The sequence below is a fragment of the Scyliorhinus torazame genome, chromosome 17, assembly GCF_047496885.1.
Source record: "Scyliorhinus torazame isolate Kashiwa2021f chromosome 17, sScyTor2.1, whole genome shotgun sequence".
NCBI lineage: Eukaryota > Metazoa > Chordata > Chondrichthyes > Carcharhiniformes > Scyliorhinidae > Scyliorhinus > Scyliorhinus torazame.
Window position 1 is genome coordinate 166696889 of NC_092723.1, and position 23435 is coordinate 166720323.

A 23435-nucleotide genomic window follows, 5' to 3' on the forward strand; every position below is an offset into this window, starting at 1 on the left:
CAGTGCTGTGAATAATTTGTTTCCTTCCTTGCACCAGATGGCTTCTCTTGTACACCACAACAGCGCAGTTCCTTCAGAAGCCTATGCATCCAAGTGGCTAGCTAGGTTGCGACAGATAAAACGGATTCGATCTAAGGTACAGCTACTGGCAATTTCTTGTCCCCTGCGTAAATACACACTCGTCTCCATATCCAAAGTGGCTATAATGTGGGACTCACTGCTGCAGGGAGTACATAGAACAGTACAGCACAGTACAGGCCCTTCAGCCTAATATAAGATCAACCTGACCTACACCCCTTCAATTTACTGTTGTCCATGTGCCTGTCTAGTTGAGGTGACTAGCATAGATATATTTGAGTGAAAGCTAGGTAGGCATGCGAGGGAGAAAGGAAAAAGGGCTTTGTGCTGGTGGGATTGGATAGGCAGGGGTGGGAGGAGCAGTATGTGGAGCATAAACAGCATCTTACAGCAACTGGACCCAGTCACCTATTCTGTATTTTCTGTGTGAACAATAGTCTGTTAGACATGTCTTTGTGGAATCCAGTCAGGAATTGTTTGGGTGCTGCTCTAAATGGCAGAATAAACACGGGTGCAGCCGCTCTTGAGCTTTTCTTAGGCGAACGGCCCTCTCTCGGACAAAACGTATACCTTTTCTCTTTCTACGCAGGTATATGAAGACCTGCAGTATCGTCAGAATGCTGGAATTTCCTTGATTCAGATACATGCTGCTGGTCAAAGTAAAACTCATCACCACCACCACCACCACCACCACCATCAACAACAGCAGCAGCACCTTCCTCACCACCATTACGCTTCACAGCACTCGCAGCAGCAGACGCAGCCCCAGTCGGCCGGTGCAGAAACTGGCCAGAGGAAAAGACTAATGTCCACTGTGGACGATTTCACAGACTTTGTTTAAAACGGTCCCTCGTGTGTACACACGGGCCCTGTTGAATGTGTGCAATATGTACACCATACTGTGATGAAAGCCAAATGGTTATTTGGTTTGCGGATGTGGGTAGGTATGGATTGGGAGTGGGGTTTTGTGGTTTGGGGGGGTGGGGGGGGGAGATCATCTCTGCAAGGCTTGTGAAGAAGTAAAAGGTATATGCTGCTTTCTCCTGACTTCCCAGACGGAAGTGTCCCAGTTTGGCGACCGGCCATTTAAAGATGCAGGTAATCGAGCAGAGGCAGATGTTAATTATGAATCTTCCCATGTGCATCTCTCTGAAACTATATGATGGGTTTGATATATTGAAGAAACAACCTACTTTTCCAATTTGAGGGGGGGGGGGCGCCTCAAGAGGTCATAGACATCACAAAGCCGTACTCACTCATGGGCACTGAACTGGGCTTGGTGATCAGGGCACGTTTCCATGGGTTGGACAGTGAAAATAAATTGGGGTGAGGAGGGCATGGCCAGGGCAGAAGACTGGAATTCAGTTCCATTCTGATCCTGTAAAAACTAATGTTGTGCAATTACCTTGTAAAGGAATGAATGTTGTTGTTCTCCACACAATTGGAACACAATTGTCAGTGTATGATTTAATTAAGACTCCACTAAAAGTGAATAAATCGCATTTGAAAACGGTGCTTTGAGTTGATGCAGGCTGTTCCTCGCTGCTGGACCTGCTGTGTGTTTCCAGTACTTTGCATCACTTTTAGAGATGGCAAAACATTTGTGGTATTTTTGGTGTTAAACTATTGACAATCGCCATTGCCACTCACACTATGCACCGCCTGTTTTCCCATTTTAAGCAGCTTTTTTGATTTGCTGGAGGATCTGGGCTTTGCTAGCTGGGCCAGCATTTATTGCCCATCCCTAGCTTCTCCCTTGAACTGAGTGGCTTGGTGGGCCATTTCAAAGGCCATTTTAAGAGTCAACCACATTGCTGTGAGCCTGGAGTCACGTGTAGGCCTGGAGTCATGTGTAGGCCAGACCAGGTAAAGACGGTAGATTTCCTTCCCTAAAGGACATTAGTGAACCAGATGGGTTTTTACAACAATCGCCAAAGTTTTCATGCTCATCATTAGACTTTTAATTCCAGGTTCTTATCGAATTCAAACTTCACCATCTGCCATCGTGGGATTCGAACCCAGGTCCCCAGAGAATTACCCTGGATTATTAGTCCAGTGACAATATCACTGTGCCACCGCCTTCCCATGTACATACCAAAGCACTACACAACCAATGAACTATTTTTGATTTGTAATTACTGTTGTAATGTGGGTACATCAGCAACTACTTTGCTGAGAAAGGTCCAAACAGAGCGATGCTGCCGGTTGTAAAGAGAATGAGCGCTGAGGGAAAATTGTATAAATTTGATGCCAACGCTCTAGTGAAACAATTGAAGATAGGGAGATCACATTGAGGTGCACATTAACAATTAACTACAGTTGTAAGGTTACACAAATCAAATCAGATGTTGGAAAACTGAAAAGAAACAAAATGCTGGAAATACTCAGGTCTGGCAGCATCTGTGGAGAGAGAAACAGAATTCAGGACCTTTAATCAGAACTGGGAAAGACTACAGGTTAATGCAGAATATTCTTTTAACGTGTGCATAAATTAAATTGTTTAAAAATCCTGCATGAAAGAGGCAGGTGCAACAACTCTGGGGGGGGGGGGGGGGGGAAATAAAAGTCTAATACTTTTCTTATTTCAAGATGTATATAGTATCAGTATAGCATTTAGATGTTTGAGAGGTGAAGTTATGCTGTGTTTTCTATTAATTAAAAAAAAACATTCAAATCCCGATACACCAACAATGAACTCATTTGATCAGTCAAACCTTTATTTGACGTTGTCCTTCAGTGCATCAGAGATGTTTCTGGCATAAAGATTACAATTATTTACATATTCGGTTCAGTCCTAAAATAATACTGTCTACTGATGGTTCAACAAAAATGTATTATCAAACTTCCTCGAGACGATGGCAACTTTCTAAAGCGACTAAGTTGATAAATCAGCATTGGGGTTCTAATTCCAGGGTCTTAAGCTATTGCATGCCCTACATCTTTAAACATCAAATGCTTATGAAAGAATCTTTTACCAGAATGTTAACCAAATGCAAAGCGATGGCTCTATAAGTCCATGGTTATCTCAGAAATTCTGTAAGGACATTTACACGAGTGAAGAAATTCATCTACTCATTACAATTCATCTGGTGTTTGCTATTACGGTGGAGCGTGCCCCCTTCTCTGGTCAGAAAACACAATGCTCAATGACATCTGGCTGGTAACTATCTTTTCACCAAGAGCTGACATTGCAACAAACTCTCCTTGCAAAAGGCTTCCCATTTCTTTCGGATATAGATAACCTGATGACTTGATGCATCAAATTCTGACAGCAAAATAACCTGGCAAGCTTAGGAAGTCTTCCACTATTTCTCTCTCTTCTGACTGGGTGAACAGGGGATCTTAAATATTCAAATAACTAAATGAGTAACATAATTGAGGTGGCTTTGACACTTGAGTTTGTTCCCTGTTAAAATCAGCATTTGACACTTGAGCACATTTTACGCAATGTTATAAACAAAATCAAGACCTTTTTAATCGTTCAAGCTCTTATCAGGTCCAGGTATCAGAAATGGGATCAAGAGGCGACTTTAAAAGAATACCTTCCACACCAACATGTCTGAAAAACCTTGGGTTTTGAATGCACAGAGAGCCCAAGATCAATTGTGAGATCAGGTGTTAATGCCTATTTGTTAGTTTGGATCTAGTAGTATGTCTCCTTTGTGGGGACCATGAATTGAATTCAGCTTGAATTTGAATTGTTTTTTGGAACAAACAAGCAGATGGGTTCTGGGGCTTGCCCTGTCCACTCTGCACATTGGCTTTGTAACTGAGAAAGGAATAAAACGAAGAAAAAGAAACTTGACGAGCCTAATCCACGCTCCCACTGCGAATGTTGGAGGAAATCTCATCATCAGTATCCCTTTATTTAAGAACAAAATCCAATGACTACCTCGAGCATTTCAATTTCAAAACAAAAATGGCTCTTGTTTGAACTAATTCCTGGCAATATTGGGAAGACCGGACTGGAGCTGTTAGTGAGGGGAACAAAATGTGAGAGACTGAAGAAAATCTTGGTTTTCTTTTGCCATTGGTGTCTCTTTGCAGCCAATGTTTCAGTGTCAGGTGCACTACTTCGACCGGACTGCTTTTCAAAAGATTAGAAAAATCAACAGAAATAATCAAGGGACTTAAAGTTAACCTTTGTCCCATCTGATTTTTCTTTTGAAGTTAGCTAGTAATAAAGTGTACCTTGTCAAAACTTGCGGTAAGGCACAACAGAGAGAGACTAGGGACAAAGATGCGAAAAGAATAATTCTGTCGAAGATGATGGTGGGCTCATTCATTGAACATTCAATTATTAGATAGTGACGAACGTGTATCTTAACTCTAAATTCAATCAAATGCTTTCCCACAGTGAGGGCTAAGGTGGTTAGCACATTCATAGGATGTATCCTATCCATTAATGAGGTGTTAATCAGTTTCACACTGTTGCGCATCAACTAAAGTAGCAAACACAGCAATGTCATACCATAAGCATTATGTATGTTTGCATCACAAACAGTCATTTCTACATTGTAACCTCTTTGCTGAATGCAGGATCAAGTATATTCTAATTTGTTAGTTCACAAATCACAATGTTTACTGCAACAATACCTCCAAGGTGATGAGCAATCTTTACTGTCCAGCGTTCTCTTATAATAAATAGTAAGTTAACTCGCTACTAGTTTTGGCTATGGGTATAGGTATGTAAATATGTTTGGGATTTATGTGCAATTTATAATATTTAGTCTGTTTCCTAGGTGCTGGGACAGTATTATTTTAATTAAAAGTTCTATTTACAGATGGAAGTCAACACATTGCCATTTTACATTCTGTCGCAGAAATTATCTTGTGAAACGTGAGCAAAAATACTGACTTGTAAAATTACTTGTGTGCTCTGACTTTCTTCGATGATCAACTGAAGGTACCTCAAAGTTAAGTGATTAAAACAGCATTTTTTTTTAAATAAGTGCACCTTTTAGTGCATGGCTACAAAAGCAAATTTGTACAATCTCTCCTCCTGAGCTGTCCTCAAATTAAAGTGCTTATTAATACATAGAAAGTAAACTATTTTCTTTTTTGAAATGTCCATCCTTTTTAAGGCGCCTCTGCCGAATAACTTGACTGGTGGTGCTCCCTGCGATGCTCCTAGATCAGAGCTTCCCAAACCTTCAAGGGGTGGGGGACCTAGAGAACGTTGGTGGCTATTCTCTGGTGGGCAGTGCCCACTTATTTTTGTCCTTGATTCAAATGGCAATGTTTTCTGCCTCGGTCTTTACAAAACCTTCTGGTAAAACCAAAGCACATTTCTCAGGGAAGCTTGTTGGACTCTGGCAGTGCTTTGGGTTGTCATTTTTAAAAAAGATGTCAATGCCATTTGTTGAATTCGCTCCTGCTTTTGAAAGCAAACTGTAGTCAATTTGCATAGCTACAGATTATGAGCAGGGGTGAGGGATCAATTGATAGCTCTTCCAAAGTGCTGGCACAGACATGAGAGGCTGAAAGATCTCCTGTGCTGTGTGATACTAACATCTACTCGGTATTCGAATGTGTTTGATCATCTGAACTTGTGTGACGCCACTTCTTGTCTGAAATCTTAGACTTTCTTCGAGGTGGCTGAGGCCCTTTCCCTCGGAGGATTTGCATTGTATAGTCTTCAGCTAATGGGATGTTCCCAAGCTGCTGCCCATCCTGATCTGCACTTGTATTAATTGTCCTTGCGTCACCTCTCGAGGTCCATGGGGACGAATGGCGATCGTCACCCTGTCGTCTCCTGCTGACTCTGACCTGGCTATATGCTGCAAATAGCTCTTCAGCCTTTTTGTTAATCTTCCTCTGTTGCATTCTGTCCTGGGCATGCCTCAGTTTGCACTCAATCTGATAGACGTCCTCTGTCACCAAGTTTACCCTGTCGAACTGTTCGAGCAGGGTTTCGAACAGCGGAACTAGGCGGTGGATATTGGTCTCAGCTTGTGTCACTTTGTTTGGGCTGACGAGAGGTAAAGTGTCCATTGGAATGGAAACGCTGGAGGTGGAGGATGAGGAAATATCAGAGATGGTGCTGGCGGTGTGGAGACATGTTGATTTGGAGTCGGCAGAAGACCGGGATGGTAAGGAAACCATTCCTTCAAATTTGACTTTGTGGCGGAACTGGAAAAATGAAAAATGAAACTAATTGATGGGTTACACGTCAAAGGAAAATAAAGAAAATGCTCAATATCCTACTCTAGGGACTTGAATTTAATATCCAGTGCAGTACAGAGGGAGTTCTGTCTGATTCACTTTTTTGAGTAAAGTATTAAACCACAGCCGGGTTTACCCTCTGAGAAGGTCGAAAAGATCCTTCAGTCCTGTATCAATGAAAGGGGATGGGTTCCCCCAAAGACCTGCCCGATACGGAGTTCTCAACCAACGTCACTAAAACAGATTATATCAAACCATTATTGCATTACTGTTATGGGAGCTTGCTACCTTTCTTCAATTTCAACTATGGCTGTACTTCAAACCATACCAGTTGTAATAGTGTTATATAAATAGGTATAAAATGCCTCGGTGTGACCATCCCGATTATCTCATGCCCTTCCTGCCGATATCATTCTGTGATAATTGTCTTAACCAAACAGCTGCAAACCATCCCAAGTGGCCTACAGATGGTGCAGTTGAGGCAGAATAAAAAGCATCTCATTGCAATATATTTGCAGCAGAGAGAAGCCTTCTCTACCCATAAGCATATTGCCAGTGCAGAAAGCGGAAGAAACACCAAGGGTGGAATTCTACCATTTTGAGTCAGCAGCACTTGTCCCGCTGACCAGAAAGGTGGCACCCCATGCCCGATTCAGCACTTAGAACCTCAATAATGGTGAGTTCCTCTCCGACTCTCCTGGTGGGCTGACAACTCATTCGACCGCCCGCCCTCTGCTGATGGGTTTGAAGGTCCAGGTGCCATATTTAAACACCAGTCCAGCACACTCTTATCTCTCTCTCCAGCCCACCTGTCTTCGCCAGACCGTGCAGATGTCAGCAACCTCAAGAAGAAGTCTGTTCCTCGATTCAACCATCGTTCCCCTGGGTTTATCACCTGCGAGGTGCCCATGTCTCACTTGGACTTCTACCCACAGCCTCTGGAGTTTGGATCTAATCCCCTCCAGTAAATGACCTGATATCCCTATGACCCCCCTTGTTTGTGGGCTTTTCATTCAGCCCTATCGGGGTCCAGCTTTCCTCCCCTCGGTCTTCCCTCTGCCTTCCTTTGTTCACCTTCATCCACCTCCTTGCCCCTCTGTCATGAGCCCTCGCCTTTCCCTCCACTTCCTTGTACAGCCCCCTGTCCACATTGCCACCCCCTCCTCCGGCTCAGGCCAAGCTCCGCACCCCCTCTCCTCCCCGCCCCCTCTCCCCCCCCCCCCCCCCCCCCCCCCGCCCCGGTCTCACCTCACCACCTGAGTAGAGCTTCAGACCTTTGTTGTGATGGCTGCATGAGTCCCACAGCACAGTACTGCCCAGATAGACACTGGTGTGTGACACCAGGAGGGTAGGAGGTCCCTGTACTCCACTCCAGGCACAGTGCTGATCTGAGACAGTAACACAGGACGGTTTGTGGCTCCAGAAGCACTGTCCATGAAGTCCAGCTCGGCAAGGAGATGGAGGCAGGAATAGATCTGCCCCGTCAGAGCCCTTGTGCACAGACACTCATTGCCAGTCATTTCCCGCTGGCATGACGCAAGATTGAAAGGCCTGACGTGATGCCGATGTGTTTCTGGAACAGACCTCTTCATTCACCTGAGGAAGGAGCAGCGCTCCGAAAGCTAGTGACATCGAAACAAACCTGTTGGACTTTAACCTGGTGTTGTAAGACTTCGTACTGTGCTCACCCCAGTCCAACGCCGGCATCTCCACATCGTGATGCCGATGGGCAGCTATTTTAGTGAGCATTCATGAGATGCAAATAAATGCAAATGGCATTTGCGCCACTGCCAGCGGGAGGAGCAGCTTGTCATTAACCCACCATTGGGAAAATTACAATGTGATTTTAAGCTGGCGGCTTTCCCGCATTTTCGCTCTCTTCAGATTCTCCGCACGCCGCCCACTAATCCTGCCGTAGGTGGGTTGGGAGAATTCTGCCTCTAGTATATATATCACAGACACAGCCATTGGTTCAATCAGGGAAATTAGATTATGGTCCCGTTTACAATTACATAATATTGAACAATTTCAGGTGTTCTGGCTGTTTTGATGAGAGTACAGATCTCAATTTGAAACAAAAACAAAATTCTGGCAAAACACCCCAGTATCTGGAAAGAGAAAAAGGCCTGGTAATAATGTTCTGGTTAAATGATTAACTTTCCTTTTCTCCCCCCAAGATCCTAATGGATCAGCTGCACATTTCCAGCATTTTCTGTTTGCTTTGCTTCAGATTTTGTTCGGCTGTCGAAACCATAAATTGTACAGCCCACCCTGATTTTATCTCCCCCCTCATCTATTCCTTTCTCCCTCATGTTTGTCTAGCACCCTTAAAAATGCATCAATTCTATTTGCCTCAACCATTCCTTGTGGTACGGAGTTCCACATTCCCAAATCTGTCCGACTCAAGAATTCCTTATTGGATTTATTAGTAACTATCTTGGGCGGTCCCCCAGTTGTCTGTTTCCCGGCCGTGCGCCATTTGCTGCCAGCGGGATTTTATCCTCCTGCCGCTTGTCAATGGGATTTCCTATTGAAACCGCCCTGTGCTGCCACGAAACCCGCTGGCGGGGGTACCCTGCCAGTGGGAAAAGTGAATCCCAACGACAGGAGAATTTCGACCCTTATATTTATGAGCCACCAGTTCTGCCCATTCCCACAAGTGGAAATATCTTCTCTATGTCGACCCGGTCAAATCTTTTAAAAGCCACTATCAGGTCACCCTCGACCGACCCTTTTCTGGAGAAAGGAGCCTCAGTCTTTTCCATTTTTCCTGGTGACAATAAATCTGAGCTTATGATAAGAAAGTAGACAGCAAAGTCATACAAAAATGTTGAGTATCTGTCCACTGAAGTCAGCAGCGACACTGCCACTGCTGGAGTGCTGTGTGTAGTTCTCGTCGCCACACTATAGGAAGGATATGATTGCATCAGAAAGGCCACAGAGCAGATTCACCGGGATGTTGTCTGGGCTGGAGTGTTTCAGCTGTGAAGAGCTATAAAGAGAGGCCGGTTAGGCTGGGGTGATGCTCTTTAGAGCAGAGAAGGCTGAAGGGGGGAACCTGACTGAGGTGTATAAGATTATGAGGAATGTAGATAGGAAGGAACTTTTCCCCTTGGCAGAGGGGACAATAACCAGGGCAGTACAGATTGAAGGTAAGGGGCAGGGGATTTGAGGAAAGACATTGTCACCCAGAGGGTGGTGGGAATCTGGAACTTGCTGCCTGAAAGGGTGATGGAGGCAGGACCCCTCACAGCATTTATGTGAGCACCTGAAACACCATGGCATGCAAGTCTATGGACCAAGTGTTGGAAAATTAGATTAGAATAGATAATTGCTTGATGGCTGGTGCAGACACGATGGGCCGAAGGGCCTCTTTCTGTGCTGTAAAACTCTATGATTCTAATGATTCAACATTTATGATCTACGTTTAACCCTTAATGACTGGGGTAAAGTCAGTGCCTCAGCTGCAGCCTGCCCTGTGCTGCACCAACTGACTGAGTTATGCTTATTTCTGATGCAATCACATCCTTCCTATAGTGTGGCGACGAGAACTACACACCACTCCAGCAGTGGTGGCGTCGCTGCTGACTTCAGTGGATACTTAACATTTTTGTATGACTCTCCTGTCTGCTTTCTAATAAGCTCAGATTTATTGGCATCAGGAGTTATGTTTCCAAAAGGAGGGGTAAACTCTTCCTATTCTGAGTAAGATTAAAGTAAGTGGGAGGGCGAGGAAGCCACCTGGATTCAGCTTTGCTCCATTGGTAAATTGCTTGATGTCCTTTGGACCCCTTACTTTAGAAAGGATGTACTGGCACTGGAGTGGGTGCTGAGGAGATTCACTCGGTTGATTCTGGAGTTGAGAGGATTGGCTTATGAGGAGAGACTGAGTAGGCTGGGACTTATAGAAACATAAAATTATGAAGGGGATAGAATAGAAGCAGGGGAGGTTGTTTCCACTGGCGGGTGAAACTAGAAGTAGGGGGCATCACCTCAAAATAAGGGGGAGCAGATTTAGACAGTTGAGGAGAAACGTCTTCACCCAAAGGGTCATGAATCTGTGGAATTCCCTGCCCAGTGAAGCAGTTGAGGCGACCTCGTTAAATGTATTTACGGCAAAGATAGATAGATTTTTGAGCAGTAAAGGAATAAAAGGTTATGGTGAGTGGGTGGCAAGTGGAGCTGAGTCCACAAAAGATCAGCCATGATCTTATTGAATGGCGGAGCAGGTTCGAGGGGCCAGATGGCCTACTCCTGCTCCTAGTTCTTATTCTTATGGAACAGCAGGAGGCTGGGGTTGAGTATCTCTCACCAGCTGTCCACATATTGACATTGGCAGGAACTGTGGACTGACCGGAAGGGTGGGGAGAGCAGAATCACTTCCTTGGGACGGTTACAGGTTACACAGCTTTTACGTATGAATTCATTGTGTTGTAAAAGTTTGCTTAAAGCCATGAGAAGTTCCACTGCTGCTGCTGCTAATCTTTTGAGACATTCCACAGCGCCCAGTTGTGGGAGCAACGAGTTCTTGCAATGGGATGCAAGATGGTTCTGTGCCAGTCTTGGGGGGGGAAGAGGAGAGACGGACTTTGACTTTTGCCTCCCTCTCTCGCCCTCCTCCCTTCTCAACTCACACTGCGATTTCTCCCAAGGTGTGGTTTCACAAATGCCACTTGCCTGATGATCCCACGCTCAAGTGTCCATTTTGCGAGAGTCCCATGCATTTTGAAGACGGAAGGCATCACACCCGACCTACCCCAGTCTGTACCTTTCAGAGGGGCACTGGAAAGCACCGTGGCATTGGATTGCCATCCCTCCAGGAAAGTCCTGGATCAATTGGCAGGACATTACGGCAAGCAACACAAGAGAAATTGGGGCATTAAATACTTTGTTCGATTTCATTTTCTTTTGAACACTTTTGTGCAATAAAAAAAATAGTGTGTGAAGAAAACTGGCGGTCTTGATTGATGGTCAAGAATCAGCCAAAGAGGGGGAAAGGAGACTGTTCAGTTTCTAATTGGATGGGGAAGGGGAGGTGCCATGGTGATAGCCATGTCGTGTGATCAATAGTAGGAGTGCGAATGGCTGTTGCCAACTACATGTCATGTGATAAAATCTCCAGGAATACAAGTTGGCTACCCAGGGAATCTTTTGGCAAAGGCTGGAAATAGCAGTGACCCGACAAAATTAGATGTTCTATAACCCAATCTTCTGTCAGACAGATATTAAAACACCAGATACTTACTTCTTTCGCTTTGCTTATACCGATCCACATCTTCAACCTTTTGACAAATAGCTCCACCAGCTCATAATCTTGTGGTTCAATTGCCGGCCTGTACATCTCCAACTTCATTGCCTTGTAATTTTGAATTATTACCACAGTAAACAGCCGCAGTATAATCCATATCTCAATGATGATGTAACTGATGTAGTAGATGTAGCAGAAGCTTGGGTTCGTGAAGAGGCACTGCTTGAAACAAATTCCTTTTTCAATCACAGCAAACAGGGAGAGAATGCTGCCTCCGAACGTCTTGAAGTCATCAAGGTTCGCAGAAAAAACCTGTTACAGAAAGTCGAATGTTCAGACATCATTCTGCCTGTTCCTGGCAACATTAGTGACCCGTGAAACAATGGTTCCTGTTTACTTGGCTGGCACTAGTGCAGTAGTGAGGAAGTGTTGCATTGAAGTGCGTCTTTTGATTGAGGCCTGGTGTTGCGCCTGCCCCTCACAAATCCCACGGCCTTTCATTATGTGAATGATTAACATTATTGCAATCCCAGACCAGACTCCAACAGAGACTAGGATACGGGACCGCAACCCCAATATTTTAGATTATTTGTAAGACTGTGTGGAAAGAGTGATTCGCTCCAGGAGTGATTGCATGAAGAAATAGGGCTTTAATATTTTTAAAACAAAACTATTATGATTATAATAAATTCCTTAACCCGAAAAGAACAGCTTACAATTACCCCTTAAACACTACTACTCAATTTCCCATTAAACAACAAGAAAAGTAACATACAGCTCTCAATCTATCTCAAAAATCAGCATGGCATAGAGTAACACTTGCTTTATAAAACCGGTTTGGCTCCTGTTAGAATCCCTTCAGCCTCTGGCTGAATATCTTCAAAGAGTTGGTTCACCTGGCATGTTTCAGCTTCTTCCTTATCCCCAGACAGGACTGCTCTGCTTTAGATATTATTACCCTTTTTTCTTACTATCCTACTGTGATGGAATTGTAGACTAAGTGTCAGACAGATCAGAATTCACCTCTTCTCTCTCCAAAACCTGACCCTCTGCATTCCTTGGCTCTACCCAGCAATGACATCATTTCCCCAAGCTGAAAAACAAATTAACTTTGCAGATTGAAAGTACATTAATTCCCCAGGGACTTTCCCCCAGCCAAACCACAGTAGGCTGAAAACTACATTCCTTTGGTCAATTTCATCTTCTGGCACCTAGAAACTCCTGGGCCTTTACAAAACAAAACTCCTTTTTAAAAACATGACCAGTGCAGTCAAACACACTATAACCACAAGCTTTTAACCCTTAAGTTGTCCCAATATTTAGAAGCCAATATTTCTAAAACCCTCCACTCGTCATAACCTGTGTGTATAGACTCACTCTGACGGTGAATGCAATCGCTACATTTGAATTGCTGACCAAATTTAACAGGATAAGAACAATGTTCATTTACATGATGCCTTTAGCATAATAAAACATCAAGATGTTTAAGGGGAACCTATTCACCAAATTTGACACCGAGTAACATGAGGTATTGGAGCAAATGTTTGGCCAAAGGTATGGGCACTAAGTAGTAACTTAAAAGAACTGAGAGTGTGGATGGCATTCCAGAGCTTTAGGGCCTTGGCGGCTATAGGGACAGCTGACAATCATAGCAAGTAACACATATATGCACCCTACCTCCAGAGTCAAGTACATACCAAATAACCAATCTGTGTGTAGGCAAGAACAAGGCCTACTGATGCTGCACCAATCGCCATCAGCTCCTTTGCAGAATTGTACAAGGTCTTCCCGAAGATGGACCACCTCCTGATAAAGCGCAATTGTCGGGCAGCCTAATTTCCCACACAAACCAGAAAAGAATATTGAATTAATTGTCCAATTTTATCTGTTCACAACATTTTATAAACATTTTGAAAGAGAGCTGAAACAGAGACAGGAGCTAGAGGAGGCCATTCGCCTTCCGGGCACATTCCGTTATTCAACTAGATTGCGGTTGATTTGGATCTTCATTCCATTAACCCACTTTGCTTCCATATCCCTTAACACTCTTGCTGAACAAAAATCTATGGATCATGGTTTTGACATTTTCCAACTGACGCTCGGTCTCAACATCTTTTTTTGGGGGGGGGGTTTAGTTCCAAATTTTCACTCCCCTTTGTGTTGGAAAAAGTGCTTCCTGACATCATTCTGGAATGCCCTAGTTCTTTAATGGTTATCCTATTACAATCCTGGACGAGTCCCCGACAGTGGCTAGGATACTAGACAGAAACCCTAATATTTTATTGTAATTTAGTGAGGAAAGAATACCTCGCTCCAAGAGTGATGGAGTGATTTCATGCAAAAATAGGGATACGGTATATTTGAAACAAACCTTATTACTAACACAGTATTAAAATATCTTTAACATCGCACAAGAAAATAGTTTGCAATCATCCCTTAAACAGTGCGAATCAATAGAGTGAGACAATAACCCTTAACTGCTATCTATACTTCCATTCAAACAACAGTACCCATCTCAAATCTCAATCCACTTTCAAATATAGTTGGCAGACCCAGGCATTCTTGCTTAAGAGAGGGACCTGAATCTTGTCAGAACAATGTAGGATCTCTAGCTGAAGTCTTCAAAAACTGTCTTCATAGATGGACTTTCATCTCCAGAACTGCACTGCCTGCTTTTCTGCAAAAATGCCTGGTACTCTAGCCCCTCCCATTAGTTAATCATCTTACCAACTGAACACAATGTATCGGATTAACTACTCTACAGGAAACCCTTCTTAATCCAAACAAAAATCCATTAGTCCAAGCTTTATCCAATTTTATCCGCGTCACGGTGGCCTCAGTGGTTAGCATTGCTGCCTCACAGCGCCAGGGTCCCTGGTTCAATTCCAGCTTCGGGTGACTGAAAGTGTGGAGTTTGCCCTCTCTCTCTTTGTGGGTTTCCTCCGGATGCTCTGGTTTCCTCCCACAGTCCAAAGATGTGCAGGTTGGGTGGATAAGCCATTCTAAATTGCCCCTTAATGCCCAGGGATGTGCAGGTTAGATTAAAGAATTATTGGGATAGGGTGGGGAAATACGCTCGGGTTGAGTGCTTTGTCAGAGGGTCAGTGCAGACTCCATGGGCTGAATGGCCTCCTTCTGCACTGTAGGGATTCTATGATTCTTTTACGATGCTTTAAATGCACCTCTGGCTTCCAAACACATAGTTGCCTTTTAATTTCGGACTTTTTTTTAAACACCTGACCGCAGCAGTCACACACACTAACCCAGGCGTTTAACCCTTACTGCACCAAATACATATAATACATATCTGAAATTCCTACATTCATCACAAGGCCCTCGAGTTGTGGGCTCTTCCACCAGAGCAATATCTGCCTATTCATATTTTAATCGTCATAAACACCTCAATTAGCTAACCTCTTAATCTTTTGTATTCAAGAGAATTAAAGCCTCGGCTTTGCAACTTGGGGAATCTGCACTGCACCCACTCGAAGGTCAATTCCCGTAACAGCCTCCCCGAACAGGCGCCGGAATGTGGCGACTAGGGGCTTTTCACAGTAAGTTCATTTGAAGCATACTTGTGACAAGTGATTTTCATTTTCATTTCATTTTATATCCTTTATGTCAAACCAAGGTTTTGCTAAAATTAGAAGATTCCTTCACATATTTAGAGCAGAAAGTGATTTAATTTCAGATGAATAAGTTGAATCACACACCCCACCCAACACCACATAATATTATCAGTCTGTAATTCATTCTCACGTAGCAAATTCCCAAACTCTTGTTATAGGATGAAAAAGCTGATGGTTCTGGGGACATTGGGACTTACAAAAGGGTGAGCAAATAGAGGCATCGCAGTATTATTGAAGATTTTAGATGGTGTAGAAAGCATTACATCAGGTAAACCAGGAAGCTGGAATAGCGGGACGTGGACTAAACCAGTGAAAGGAAGCCTTTGAAAGATGATCTTTGCACAAAGTGATCAATACTCCTGATCTTGAATGTGCTAACTGAAAGGGTGATTGAACAGAGTCAATCGTAACTTTCAAAAGGCAATTGGACATATATCTGAAGGGAAAGAAGGATAGGTTGTGGGGAATTGCAGGGGAACTAATTGGAAAGTTCTGCCAAGCAGCTAGCACAAGCATGATGGGCTGAAGGCCCCCAGTTCTGTGCTGTGCCGTGCTATGATACTTGGAGTGACCTTCCGGGCAAGCTTGTAGTGATGAAAATTTAAATATTGTGATATTGGGGGAACGGTGGATGAGGCTATAAGTTAGATCCGAGGATGGATGGTGTAAGGTGAGCTTCCTTCCTCTAGTCCCAAATGTTACTTTGAGAATTCCATGTGCCCAAGCTCACATATGCCTGGGGTGCAGGAGCCAAAAAAGAGCCCGCTTTGTGTTGTACCAGCGGGTTGGATTGTGAAGCTAAGGGTGCAGCGTGTTTGCAATTTTTATGAATGAGCATTAGTTTAAGGCCAACATTTCTTGGGATCATACCTTAATAGTCAGCAGGAAAAGGAGGACTGCAGTCACACAGGTGAATACATAGCTCAGGTATGCCATCTGGTAGAAGTTGGTGAAGCAGTCTGGATTGGCAACGTACATTGCCCACTGCCTGTCACCAATTCTAGCACGCTTCACATGCAGGGTGACACAGCAGATACTGAGAATGATGATGGACCACTGCAAGTAGTTCCAGAACTGAAGGAAGTAAGCCTTGCCCTCGTGACTGACCAAGAGCAATTCGGCAATTGTGAAGTACAGAACAAAGAATGCGAGGAAAATCTGCAAGAGAAGCACACAGTGAAACAATTCTGCAGTTAATAGTCAAAAGACTGAGAGACTGGCAGCTTAGTTTTCAGGTTATGCCTGCAGGCTGAATGTCAACTTCAATGTTTAACACTTCCAAGATGAACAGTCGTTCAGAACATGTTACATCCAACGAGGAATGTTTCAGTGTTAAAAGCACTTTAAAGAAGTAACAGTGACAGCAAAGTACTTAACGGTGGCGATTGAAATGTTTGCGACTCCACATCGACACAAGAATGACTGCACTTTGACCACTTTTTCAATCTTGGTAACAATACTATCTGTCTTATACTATAGAAGATAGGCCAAGAGACACTTGTAGAAATTAGTGTACACAACTCCAGAAACTTGGGGCTGGATTCTCAAGTCCCCCAGCCGTGTGTTTCTTGGGGGTGGGGGTGAGGGGGGGGGGGTGGAGAGGTTGCTGATGGTGGGATTCTCTGTTCCTGCCACTTATTATTATTATTATTATTATTGTCTATGGGATTTCCCATTGAAGCCACCCCAAGCTGCCGGGACACCCATGGGCAGGGACACACTGCTGGCGGGAATAGAGAATCCAAACATCTGGAGAATTCCAGCCTTAGAAGACTGCCTTGTCGAGAGTGGCACGGTGGTGCAGTGGTTAGCACTGCTGCCTCATGGCGGCGAGGACCTATGTTCGTTCCTGGCCCCGGATCACTGTCCATATAGTGTTTGCCCATTCTCCCCGTGTCCGCGGTGGTCTCAGCCCCACAACCCAAAGATGTGTAGGGTAGGGCTGGTGGATTGACCATGCTAAATTGCCCCTTAATTGGAACAAAAATGAATTGGGTATTTTAAATGGAAAAAAAAAAGAAAACTGCCTTGTCGGTTAGTCTGCAGGGAAAGCATTTACTGCTCCTCTTCAGCCTGAGTGGAACTTCCTGCCCCAGCCTCTGCGTCACTTTTTATTTCAAGTCTCCAGTCTCATTGCTGAGTTTCGCCTACACGGCTGCCAGCTCATGCCTTCAGGATGAATTACAACAGGACAATTCAACACCTCACCATGCGGCTCTTGCAGACAGGAAAGACTTACCATCATGACGAGCAGAAAATCCACTCCAGTACTCAGTCGCAGCAGTGAAAATGGTTTAACATCAATGGTTGTGTATGATCCACCCGAGAAAGGAAACTCTACGAGAAGGGTGACTACACTGTACAAATCCACGTTTTGGAAATATTGGGTAAACTCGATGAAGATGACCCTGGTCCTAGCAATACAAAATAACAAATCTGTTTGAAACGTACATGTAGCATGTCTTTATATTTGTTTTCTATTGGCCTCATGGAGTGCAATTTGCAAGATATTGTCACTGTGAAAAGTAGCCACAATTTTGAACCCTTTCAATTTTCCCTTGACTCTGCTGGACAAGGGTCAACATATGTTGGTGACCTTTTGGTAGCTCAGCCAGGTTCCGCCTCAGTGAGCCTCAAACGTAAGCTTCAACAAACCAAGTGAGGTCTCAGATCCAAGCCCAAGATGTTCTGCCCAACATGCTTTCCGGCAGGTTCACTCACCAGCGATCAGGAATCAAGGCTGACATTTCAGGGCAGTCTCGAGGGAGAGTTGCACTGTCTGTCAGGTGAGAAGTTAAAATAAGCCCTCTGTTCCCTCGCGGGTAGATGTAAACATTCTCATGATACTAAGTGACAAGGAGCAGAGGAATTTTCTCCCAAAGTCCTGGCCAATATTTATCCCTCACCATCATTTCCTGAAGTTGTATAAAATACACTGAAATTTCTATTAGTCTTACCTGTTGTCATCACAAGGAGGTGTTTGTGACAATGTTTTCACGCAGTTTCCAATGGAACGTATCAATTTGAATACATTATATACAAATCAATTTTGTGGCGCATGATTGGAAATAATTATTAGACGTCCATTTAGTTGTTGGAACATTTGCCTCTGAGTTGGAAGCAAGTAGGCGCAAATCCCACTCCAAGAAATGTGCACATATCAAAGCAGCAGAGTCTGTTTGAAAGGGACGATAAACTGAGGTCCCCATCCACTGTTTGAGGGACACGAAAGATCCCATGATACTATGTAAAGGCACGCAAGAGAGCTCTGCTCACGCCTTGACTCGCCATCATCACCCGTGACAGGCAATCTCATCTTGCTTCTGGGATCTTGCTGTGCAGAACCATTTACAGAACACGCAGCTCAGAAATAAGTCACTGGTTGCGAGGCACGTTGAGATGTTCCGGGGATATAACAATGTGTTTTCTAACTGCAAGCTCTTTCTTTAATGAAAGGTTTGACTCTTGGTGTTGCTGACGGCACAGACACATACGCAGAATTGGGAATATGTCCAGTGATTCGTCTTTTGGTTAAAGTGAATCTGATTCTGAACTAGCTTAAACAGCAGTGTTGTGTAAATCATAAAGAATCAGCATCAGAACTGCCAAACGTTCAGAACGCGCTTTTATTTCTCAGTGACATTCAGGGTAATGAAACTTACTTTCTGTCCAGCCAATTTCTTTCCTGTAAATTCCACAGCGTGTAATTACTCTGTTCCCTTGTCCTGCCAAGTTGCTGCACATATCCACCGCTGTCACACACAACATTCTGGCCCCAGTACCACACCCTCAGAAGAGAAAAAGACCCATAAATTGTAATAGGCACAGAAATGCTTCAATATGTCAGCATCTTTAACCATCCTTGTTCAGGGACTCATTCCCAATTAACCCACAATGCATATCAGTACAGTCACTACCCCAAACGCCCCACCCCGCCATCTTTGACATCTAGCCCAGGTAGTCATTCCACATGTGCCATTGCATGCAATAAGGGCAAGCAGGCTCCTTGAGTGGGTCAAGTATCATGGCTGAGTCTGTTCACGTTCTCACCTGGCAACTTACGCGTGTGTCTTTCCCTCCTCCCCACCTCTCCCCTGCCACAGCCAATTGTAGAAACCAAACTCCTCAGCTGAGCAAATTCAACATAGACTGGGAGTCAAATCTAGGACCTGCTGTTCGTTTTGTTCGGGGCTACACTCGCACAGTGCCTGTACTCCTAGATTTCCGAATGGAAATGTACTGCCAATCGAAAGCCACTTCACAAAGACCTAACCGAGGGCTGTAAATTCATGGAAGGGTTTAACAGGGCAGGCATGGAGAAGATGTTTTCACTTGTGGGGCAGTCCAGAACTAAAGGGTGTAAGTATAAGATACAACAGTCCTTTAGAAACCCAATGTAGAATTGAGGAGAAATGTCTCTTGCTCAAAGAATGTGGAACTCGCTAAATAAGGAGCTGTTAAGGCGAATAGCATTTGAGGAGCAGCTAAATAAACATGAGGGAGAGAAGAACAGAAGGATACGAAGTAGAGGTGGGATGGGTTTCGTGTGGAGGGCAAACACGAGTAAATGGCCTGTTTTGTATTGTAAATTCAACACACTCTGTATTGTGATAAATTAAAGAAGAAAATAGTGCGGGAAGGGCAATATTAAGTTATCAATAAATATGGACTCACTATGCTCCAAATTGATTTCAATATCCCCAGAATTGCAATAAACAGGGCTCGTATATAATTTGTGGATTATTAATTTTTGAGGAAATGATTAGATAGTTCCAGAAATAAAAACAGAAAACGCTGGAAATACCCAGGTTAGATAGTATCCATAGAGAGAGAAAAACACAGTTGATGTCTTAGATTGGTGGGCCTTCGCCAGCACAGGTTTGCTGGCTGTTATTCATGTGTGAGCCTGGACCGCGAGAATGGGTGGGCTGTTCCTCTGTGAGCAAGACAATTAAGAGCTGAGACTAATTCCATTCTCATTGGACAGCCGCATAAACCTTCCAGCAGAACAGCGCTGGGCAACCGAGGCTGGTGGTGGCCCTCTTTCATCTCAGTGGGCCACAAGATTGGAATGTGGCTTGCTCAATAACCATGACCCCATGAACAAGATTAAGTACATTTAATACATGTCAAATATTTCACAAGTTGTAGACAATGCCTACTCGTTTATGTATTAATAGAATTGTCATCAACTTCAAATTGTTAAAAACAAAATAAATATTTACATTTTGGACGCAAAGGGAACGCACGGCTCTCACAGTCAATGTTGTGGGCAGTCAGCAAGCACCTCACTTCACTCGCCCTTGCTTTATGTGTGCATCACTTCAGTCATACAGGTCGGAAAAAAACTGCCGTGGATGGAAATCAGCGGAATGTGACAATACTGCGTGTGGGCAATGGTCAACAAAATGTCTTGTGAGCCGCATTCAGAACCCAGGTGGGCTGTTTATGCAGGGTTCCCACCAAGACAGGCTGGAGCAAAGCCTCAGGATAACGATGAGGGGGGACTTTCCGCTTCCTCAGTCTGGGCCTAGTGCCTCCACTCCTGCACTCATTAAGAACATATCCCTTGGGCCCACATTCTGGAACACGTTCCTTACCCTGGTAGGTCCGGTGATGAATGTGACCATACATCACTCTGATTTGTAACTGGAATCTTCCAACTAGTCTCGTAATCACTGGTATCGTGAAGGCCGTGATCCTCTAGACATTGCCTAATTGTTGGGGATGGCGAAGGTTGCTGAAGACATTGATCTGGTTGGGCATGAGCAAGAAACAGGAGAAAATGCAATTAGCTGGGAATGTTTCATGGGAATTGGAAACATTTGTGTCACGTTTAAGGTCTGGCCCTGTAAGTTAACTCAAAACAGAAAGTGGCCTGAGATTTGAAAAGCCCTATTGCAATTACTGATCTGAAATGTTATATCTAACTGAGTAAAGGGCCTTTAAAAGGATGTTCTATTCAGTATCAATGTTGTAATGAAGCAGAACCCTGTTACTTACAGACGGGCCAGTCTACGGGATGGAGTTTGCAAGCTGGGGTGAGCTTCTCAATTTGAAGTTGATTTCAACTTTAACAAATCCAGTTGGTTTCTTTAACATTCGATATTGCAAATCAACAAACATATAATCAGCTTAGTGTGGCGTTGGTGCGCAATTAGTAGTAGCACTCTGGTCTGGGTCAAAGGTTCAAGCCCCACTACAGAGACAAGAGCCCATGCTGCCTTCTCTGATGGTTGCACCCATGACACTATTTCTTAGCAGAGCAATCCACAGTTCCTGGCTACTGTTTAATCCCTCAGCAAGATCAAGGGGAGGTGATGGCGCAGTGAAATTGTCACTAGATGGGTGATCCAGGGACTGGCGTAACACTCTGAGGACTGGGTTCGAATCGCACCATGGTGAAATTTGAATCCAATACAAGCTGGAATTAAAAGTGATGACTATGAAACCGTTGTCGATTGTTGTAAAAACCCAGCTGGTTCACTAATTAATGTTCTTCAGAGAAGGAAATCAGCCGTCCTTACCTGGTCTGGCATACACGCGACCCACAGCAACGTGGTAGACTCTTTCTGAAGTGGGCTAGCGCGCCACTCAGTTCAAGGGCAATTAGGGATGGGCAATAAATGCTGCCCCAGCCAACGACACCACATCCAGTGAATAGGAACACAAATACATATGATCTAGTTATTCTCACATGACTGGGAGTTTCTGTGTGCAAACTGGCTGCTGCATTTCCTTCATTTTAATCGTGACTACGGGATTCTCCGGTCCCCAGCTGCGTGTTTCTCTGCGGCACGCTGGCCGCTGGCGGCGGGATCCTCTCTTCCCGCGAGATTTCCCATTGAAGTCACCCCACACCCGCAGATGGGGGTGCGCTGCCGATGGGAAAACAGAATTCCAACGGCCAGAGAATTCCGGGCAGTATTTCTAAAAATGCTTCAGCGGGCTTTGAGCACTTGGGGGCATTGTGATCATAGATCATAGAATTTACAGCGCGGAAGGAGGCCATTTGGCCCATCGAGCCTGCACCGGCCTTACAAAGAGCACCCTACTCAAGCCCATGTATCTACCCTTTCCCCGTAACCCCCACTTAACCTTTTTGGACACTAGGGGCAGTTTAGCATGATATTGTGCATGGCCCTATAGAATTGCAAGTTCTTTCTTTTACCGTTGTTTACGTTTGAACGAATTTGACGTATTCGTGGACATCCCAACAGTGTCCTGCTCCTATTGTTGTACAGGTATGGTAACAGAACCTCGGCCATCCATTCCCAAACCTCCCCTGATCTGAAAGAGAGTGCACTGATTTAGATGAACTCCAACAGAGAACACGTGTACGACATTTGAGATTGCAGCAACAAAAACCTCTTCAACCAAGTCGTAAAGAACATAAGATACAGACCATTCGGCCCCTTCAAGAATATTCAACCGTTCAATTCATCATGGCTGATTCACAGCAAATCCACCTTCCTGCACTATCCCCTTATCCTTTAATTTTATGAATCATATATCTGATATTTTGAACAGAAGCCGAACAGCACAATCAACTAAATTGTACCCTGGTGCATCAAACCCTATACATTCCTCGTGCCCGCACAAATCCACAAGCCATTTGTAAGCAAGAAGAACTGAAAAAAAAACCCTTAATCATGTACAATTAATTGAAATGCCAGTTCTACAGATTCTTGTCCCATAACACGTGTATCTCTCAATTATGAAAACATTAAATGTGAAACTTTAACTAAAATAACTAGATGGACAGGAGGCATGCTTTTAAAATCTGACACGCACAGAAAGTCAAGTATCTTTTAGATCTGCTCTTCATTAAGTAACAACATTATATCATGACAGAAAAGTAACCATAATCGATTGCAAACACTCCTCTCCAGTGCTAGTGACTGTAAACGTAGAGTTTGAGGCCCAGTGCTATTAAGCACCCTGTGAATGCAGTAACGATGTCTGTCAGTTTATTTCCAAAATTAAAATGTACACAGCAGTTCCCTGCAATCTTCAAACTCTTTTCCTGGGTAATAACTTGGGGGGTGGATCAGCCATCCACGTTCAGCTTATTCTCTAAAATGTGTGTTAAAGGAGTGAATGGATATAAAATAGGTTCACCTTTCATTGACCCTGTAGCAATTTAGGGTTTCCAACCCTCCCCGGATTGCCAGGGAGTCCCCGGGATGGGGGCTGAGTGATCTCCTGGGCACTGCCCCTGATGACCTGGGGGATAAGTACATTTGTGTGCATGTTCTGTGTCTGCCAAGTCTCGATTTCCATCATGTCCCTTCTTGGCATTGCCCAACAATACT

General features: G+C 44.2%; 2 protein-coding genes across 7 annotated transcripts in view; one reads left to right on the top strand and one right to left on the bottom strand.

The window, feature by feature from the left end:
* Positions 1 to 1037, top strand: part of tsc2 (TSC complex subunit 2) — a 74217-nt gene extending 73180 nt beyond the window's left edge. For all 5 annotated transcript variants that reach the window (XM_072481585.1, XM_072481587.1, XM_072481588.1 and 2 more), the window contains 2 exons: positions 38 to 136; positions 668 to 1037. In XM_072481585.1, the coding sequence (XP_072337686.1) occupies positions 38 to 136; positions 668 to 919 (351 nt within the window). In that variant the 3' untranslated portion in view covers positions 920 to 1037. The remainder of the gene's footprint in view (positions 1 to 37; positions 137 to 667) is intronic.
* Positions 1038 to 2774: 1737 nt separating this feature from the next.
* Positions 2775 to 23435, bottom strand: part of pkd1a (polycystic kidney disease 1a) — a 239617-nt gene continuing 218956 nt past the window's right edge. The window contains exons 40-47 of one of the 2 annotated variants that reach the window (XM_072481590.1): positions 22292 to 22410; positions 20721 to 20874; positions 18783 to 18908; positions 17360 to 17534; positions 15991 to 16278; positions 13189 to 13323; positions 11489 to 11803; positions 2775 to 6210 (exon numbers count right to left, since the gene is read on the bottom strand). In XM_072481590.1, the coding sequence (XP_072337691.1) occupies positions 5593 to 6210; positions 11489 to 11803; positions 13189 to 13323; positions 15991 to 16278; positions 17360 to 17534; positions 18783 to 18908; positions 20721 to 20874; positions 22292 to 22410 (1930 nt within the window). In that variant the 3' untranslated portion in view covers positions 2775 to 5592. The remainder of the gene's footprint in view (positions 6211 to 11488; positions 11804 to 13188; positions 13324 to 15990; positions 16279 to 17359; positions 17535 to 18782; positions 18909 to 20720; positions 20875 to 22291; positions 22411 to 23435) is intronic. The other variant, XM_072481591.1, reaches the window with a different exon arrangement.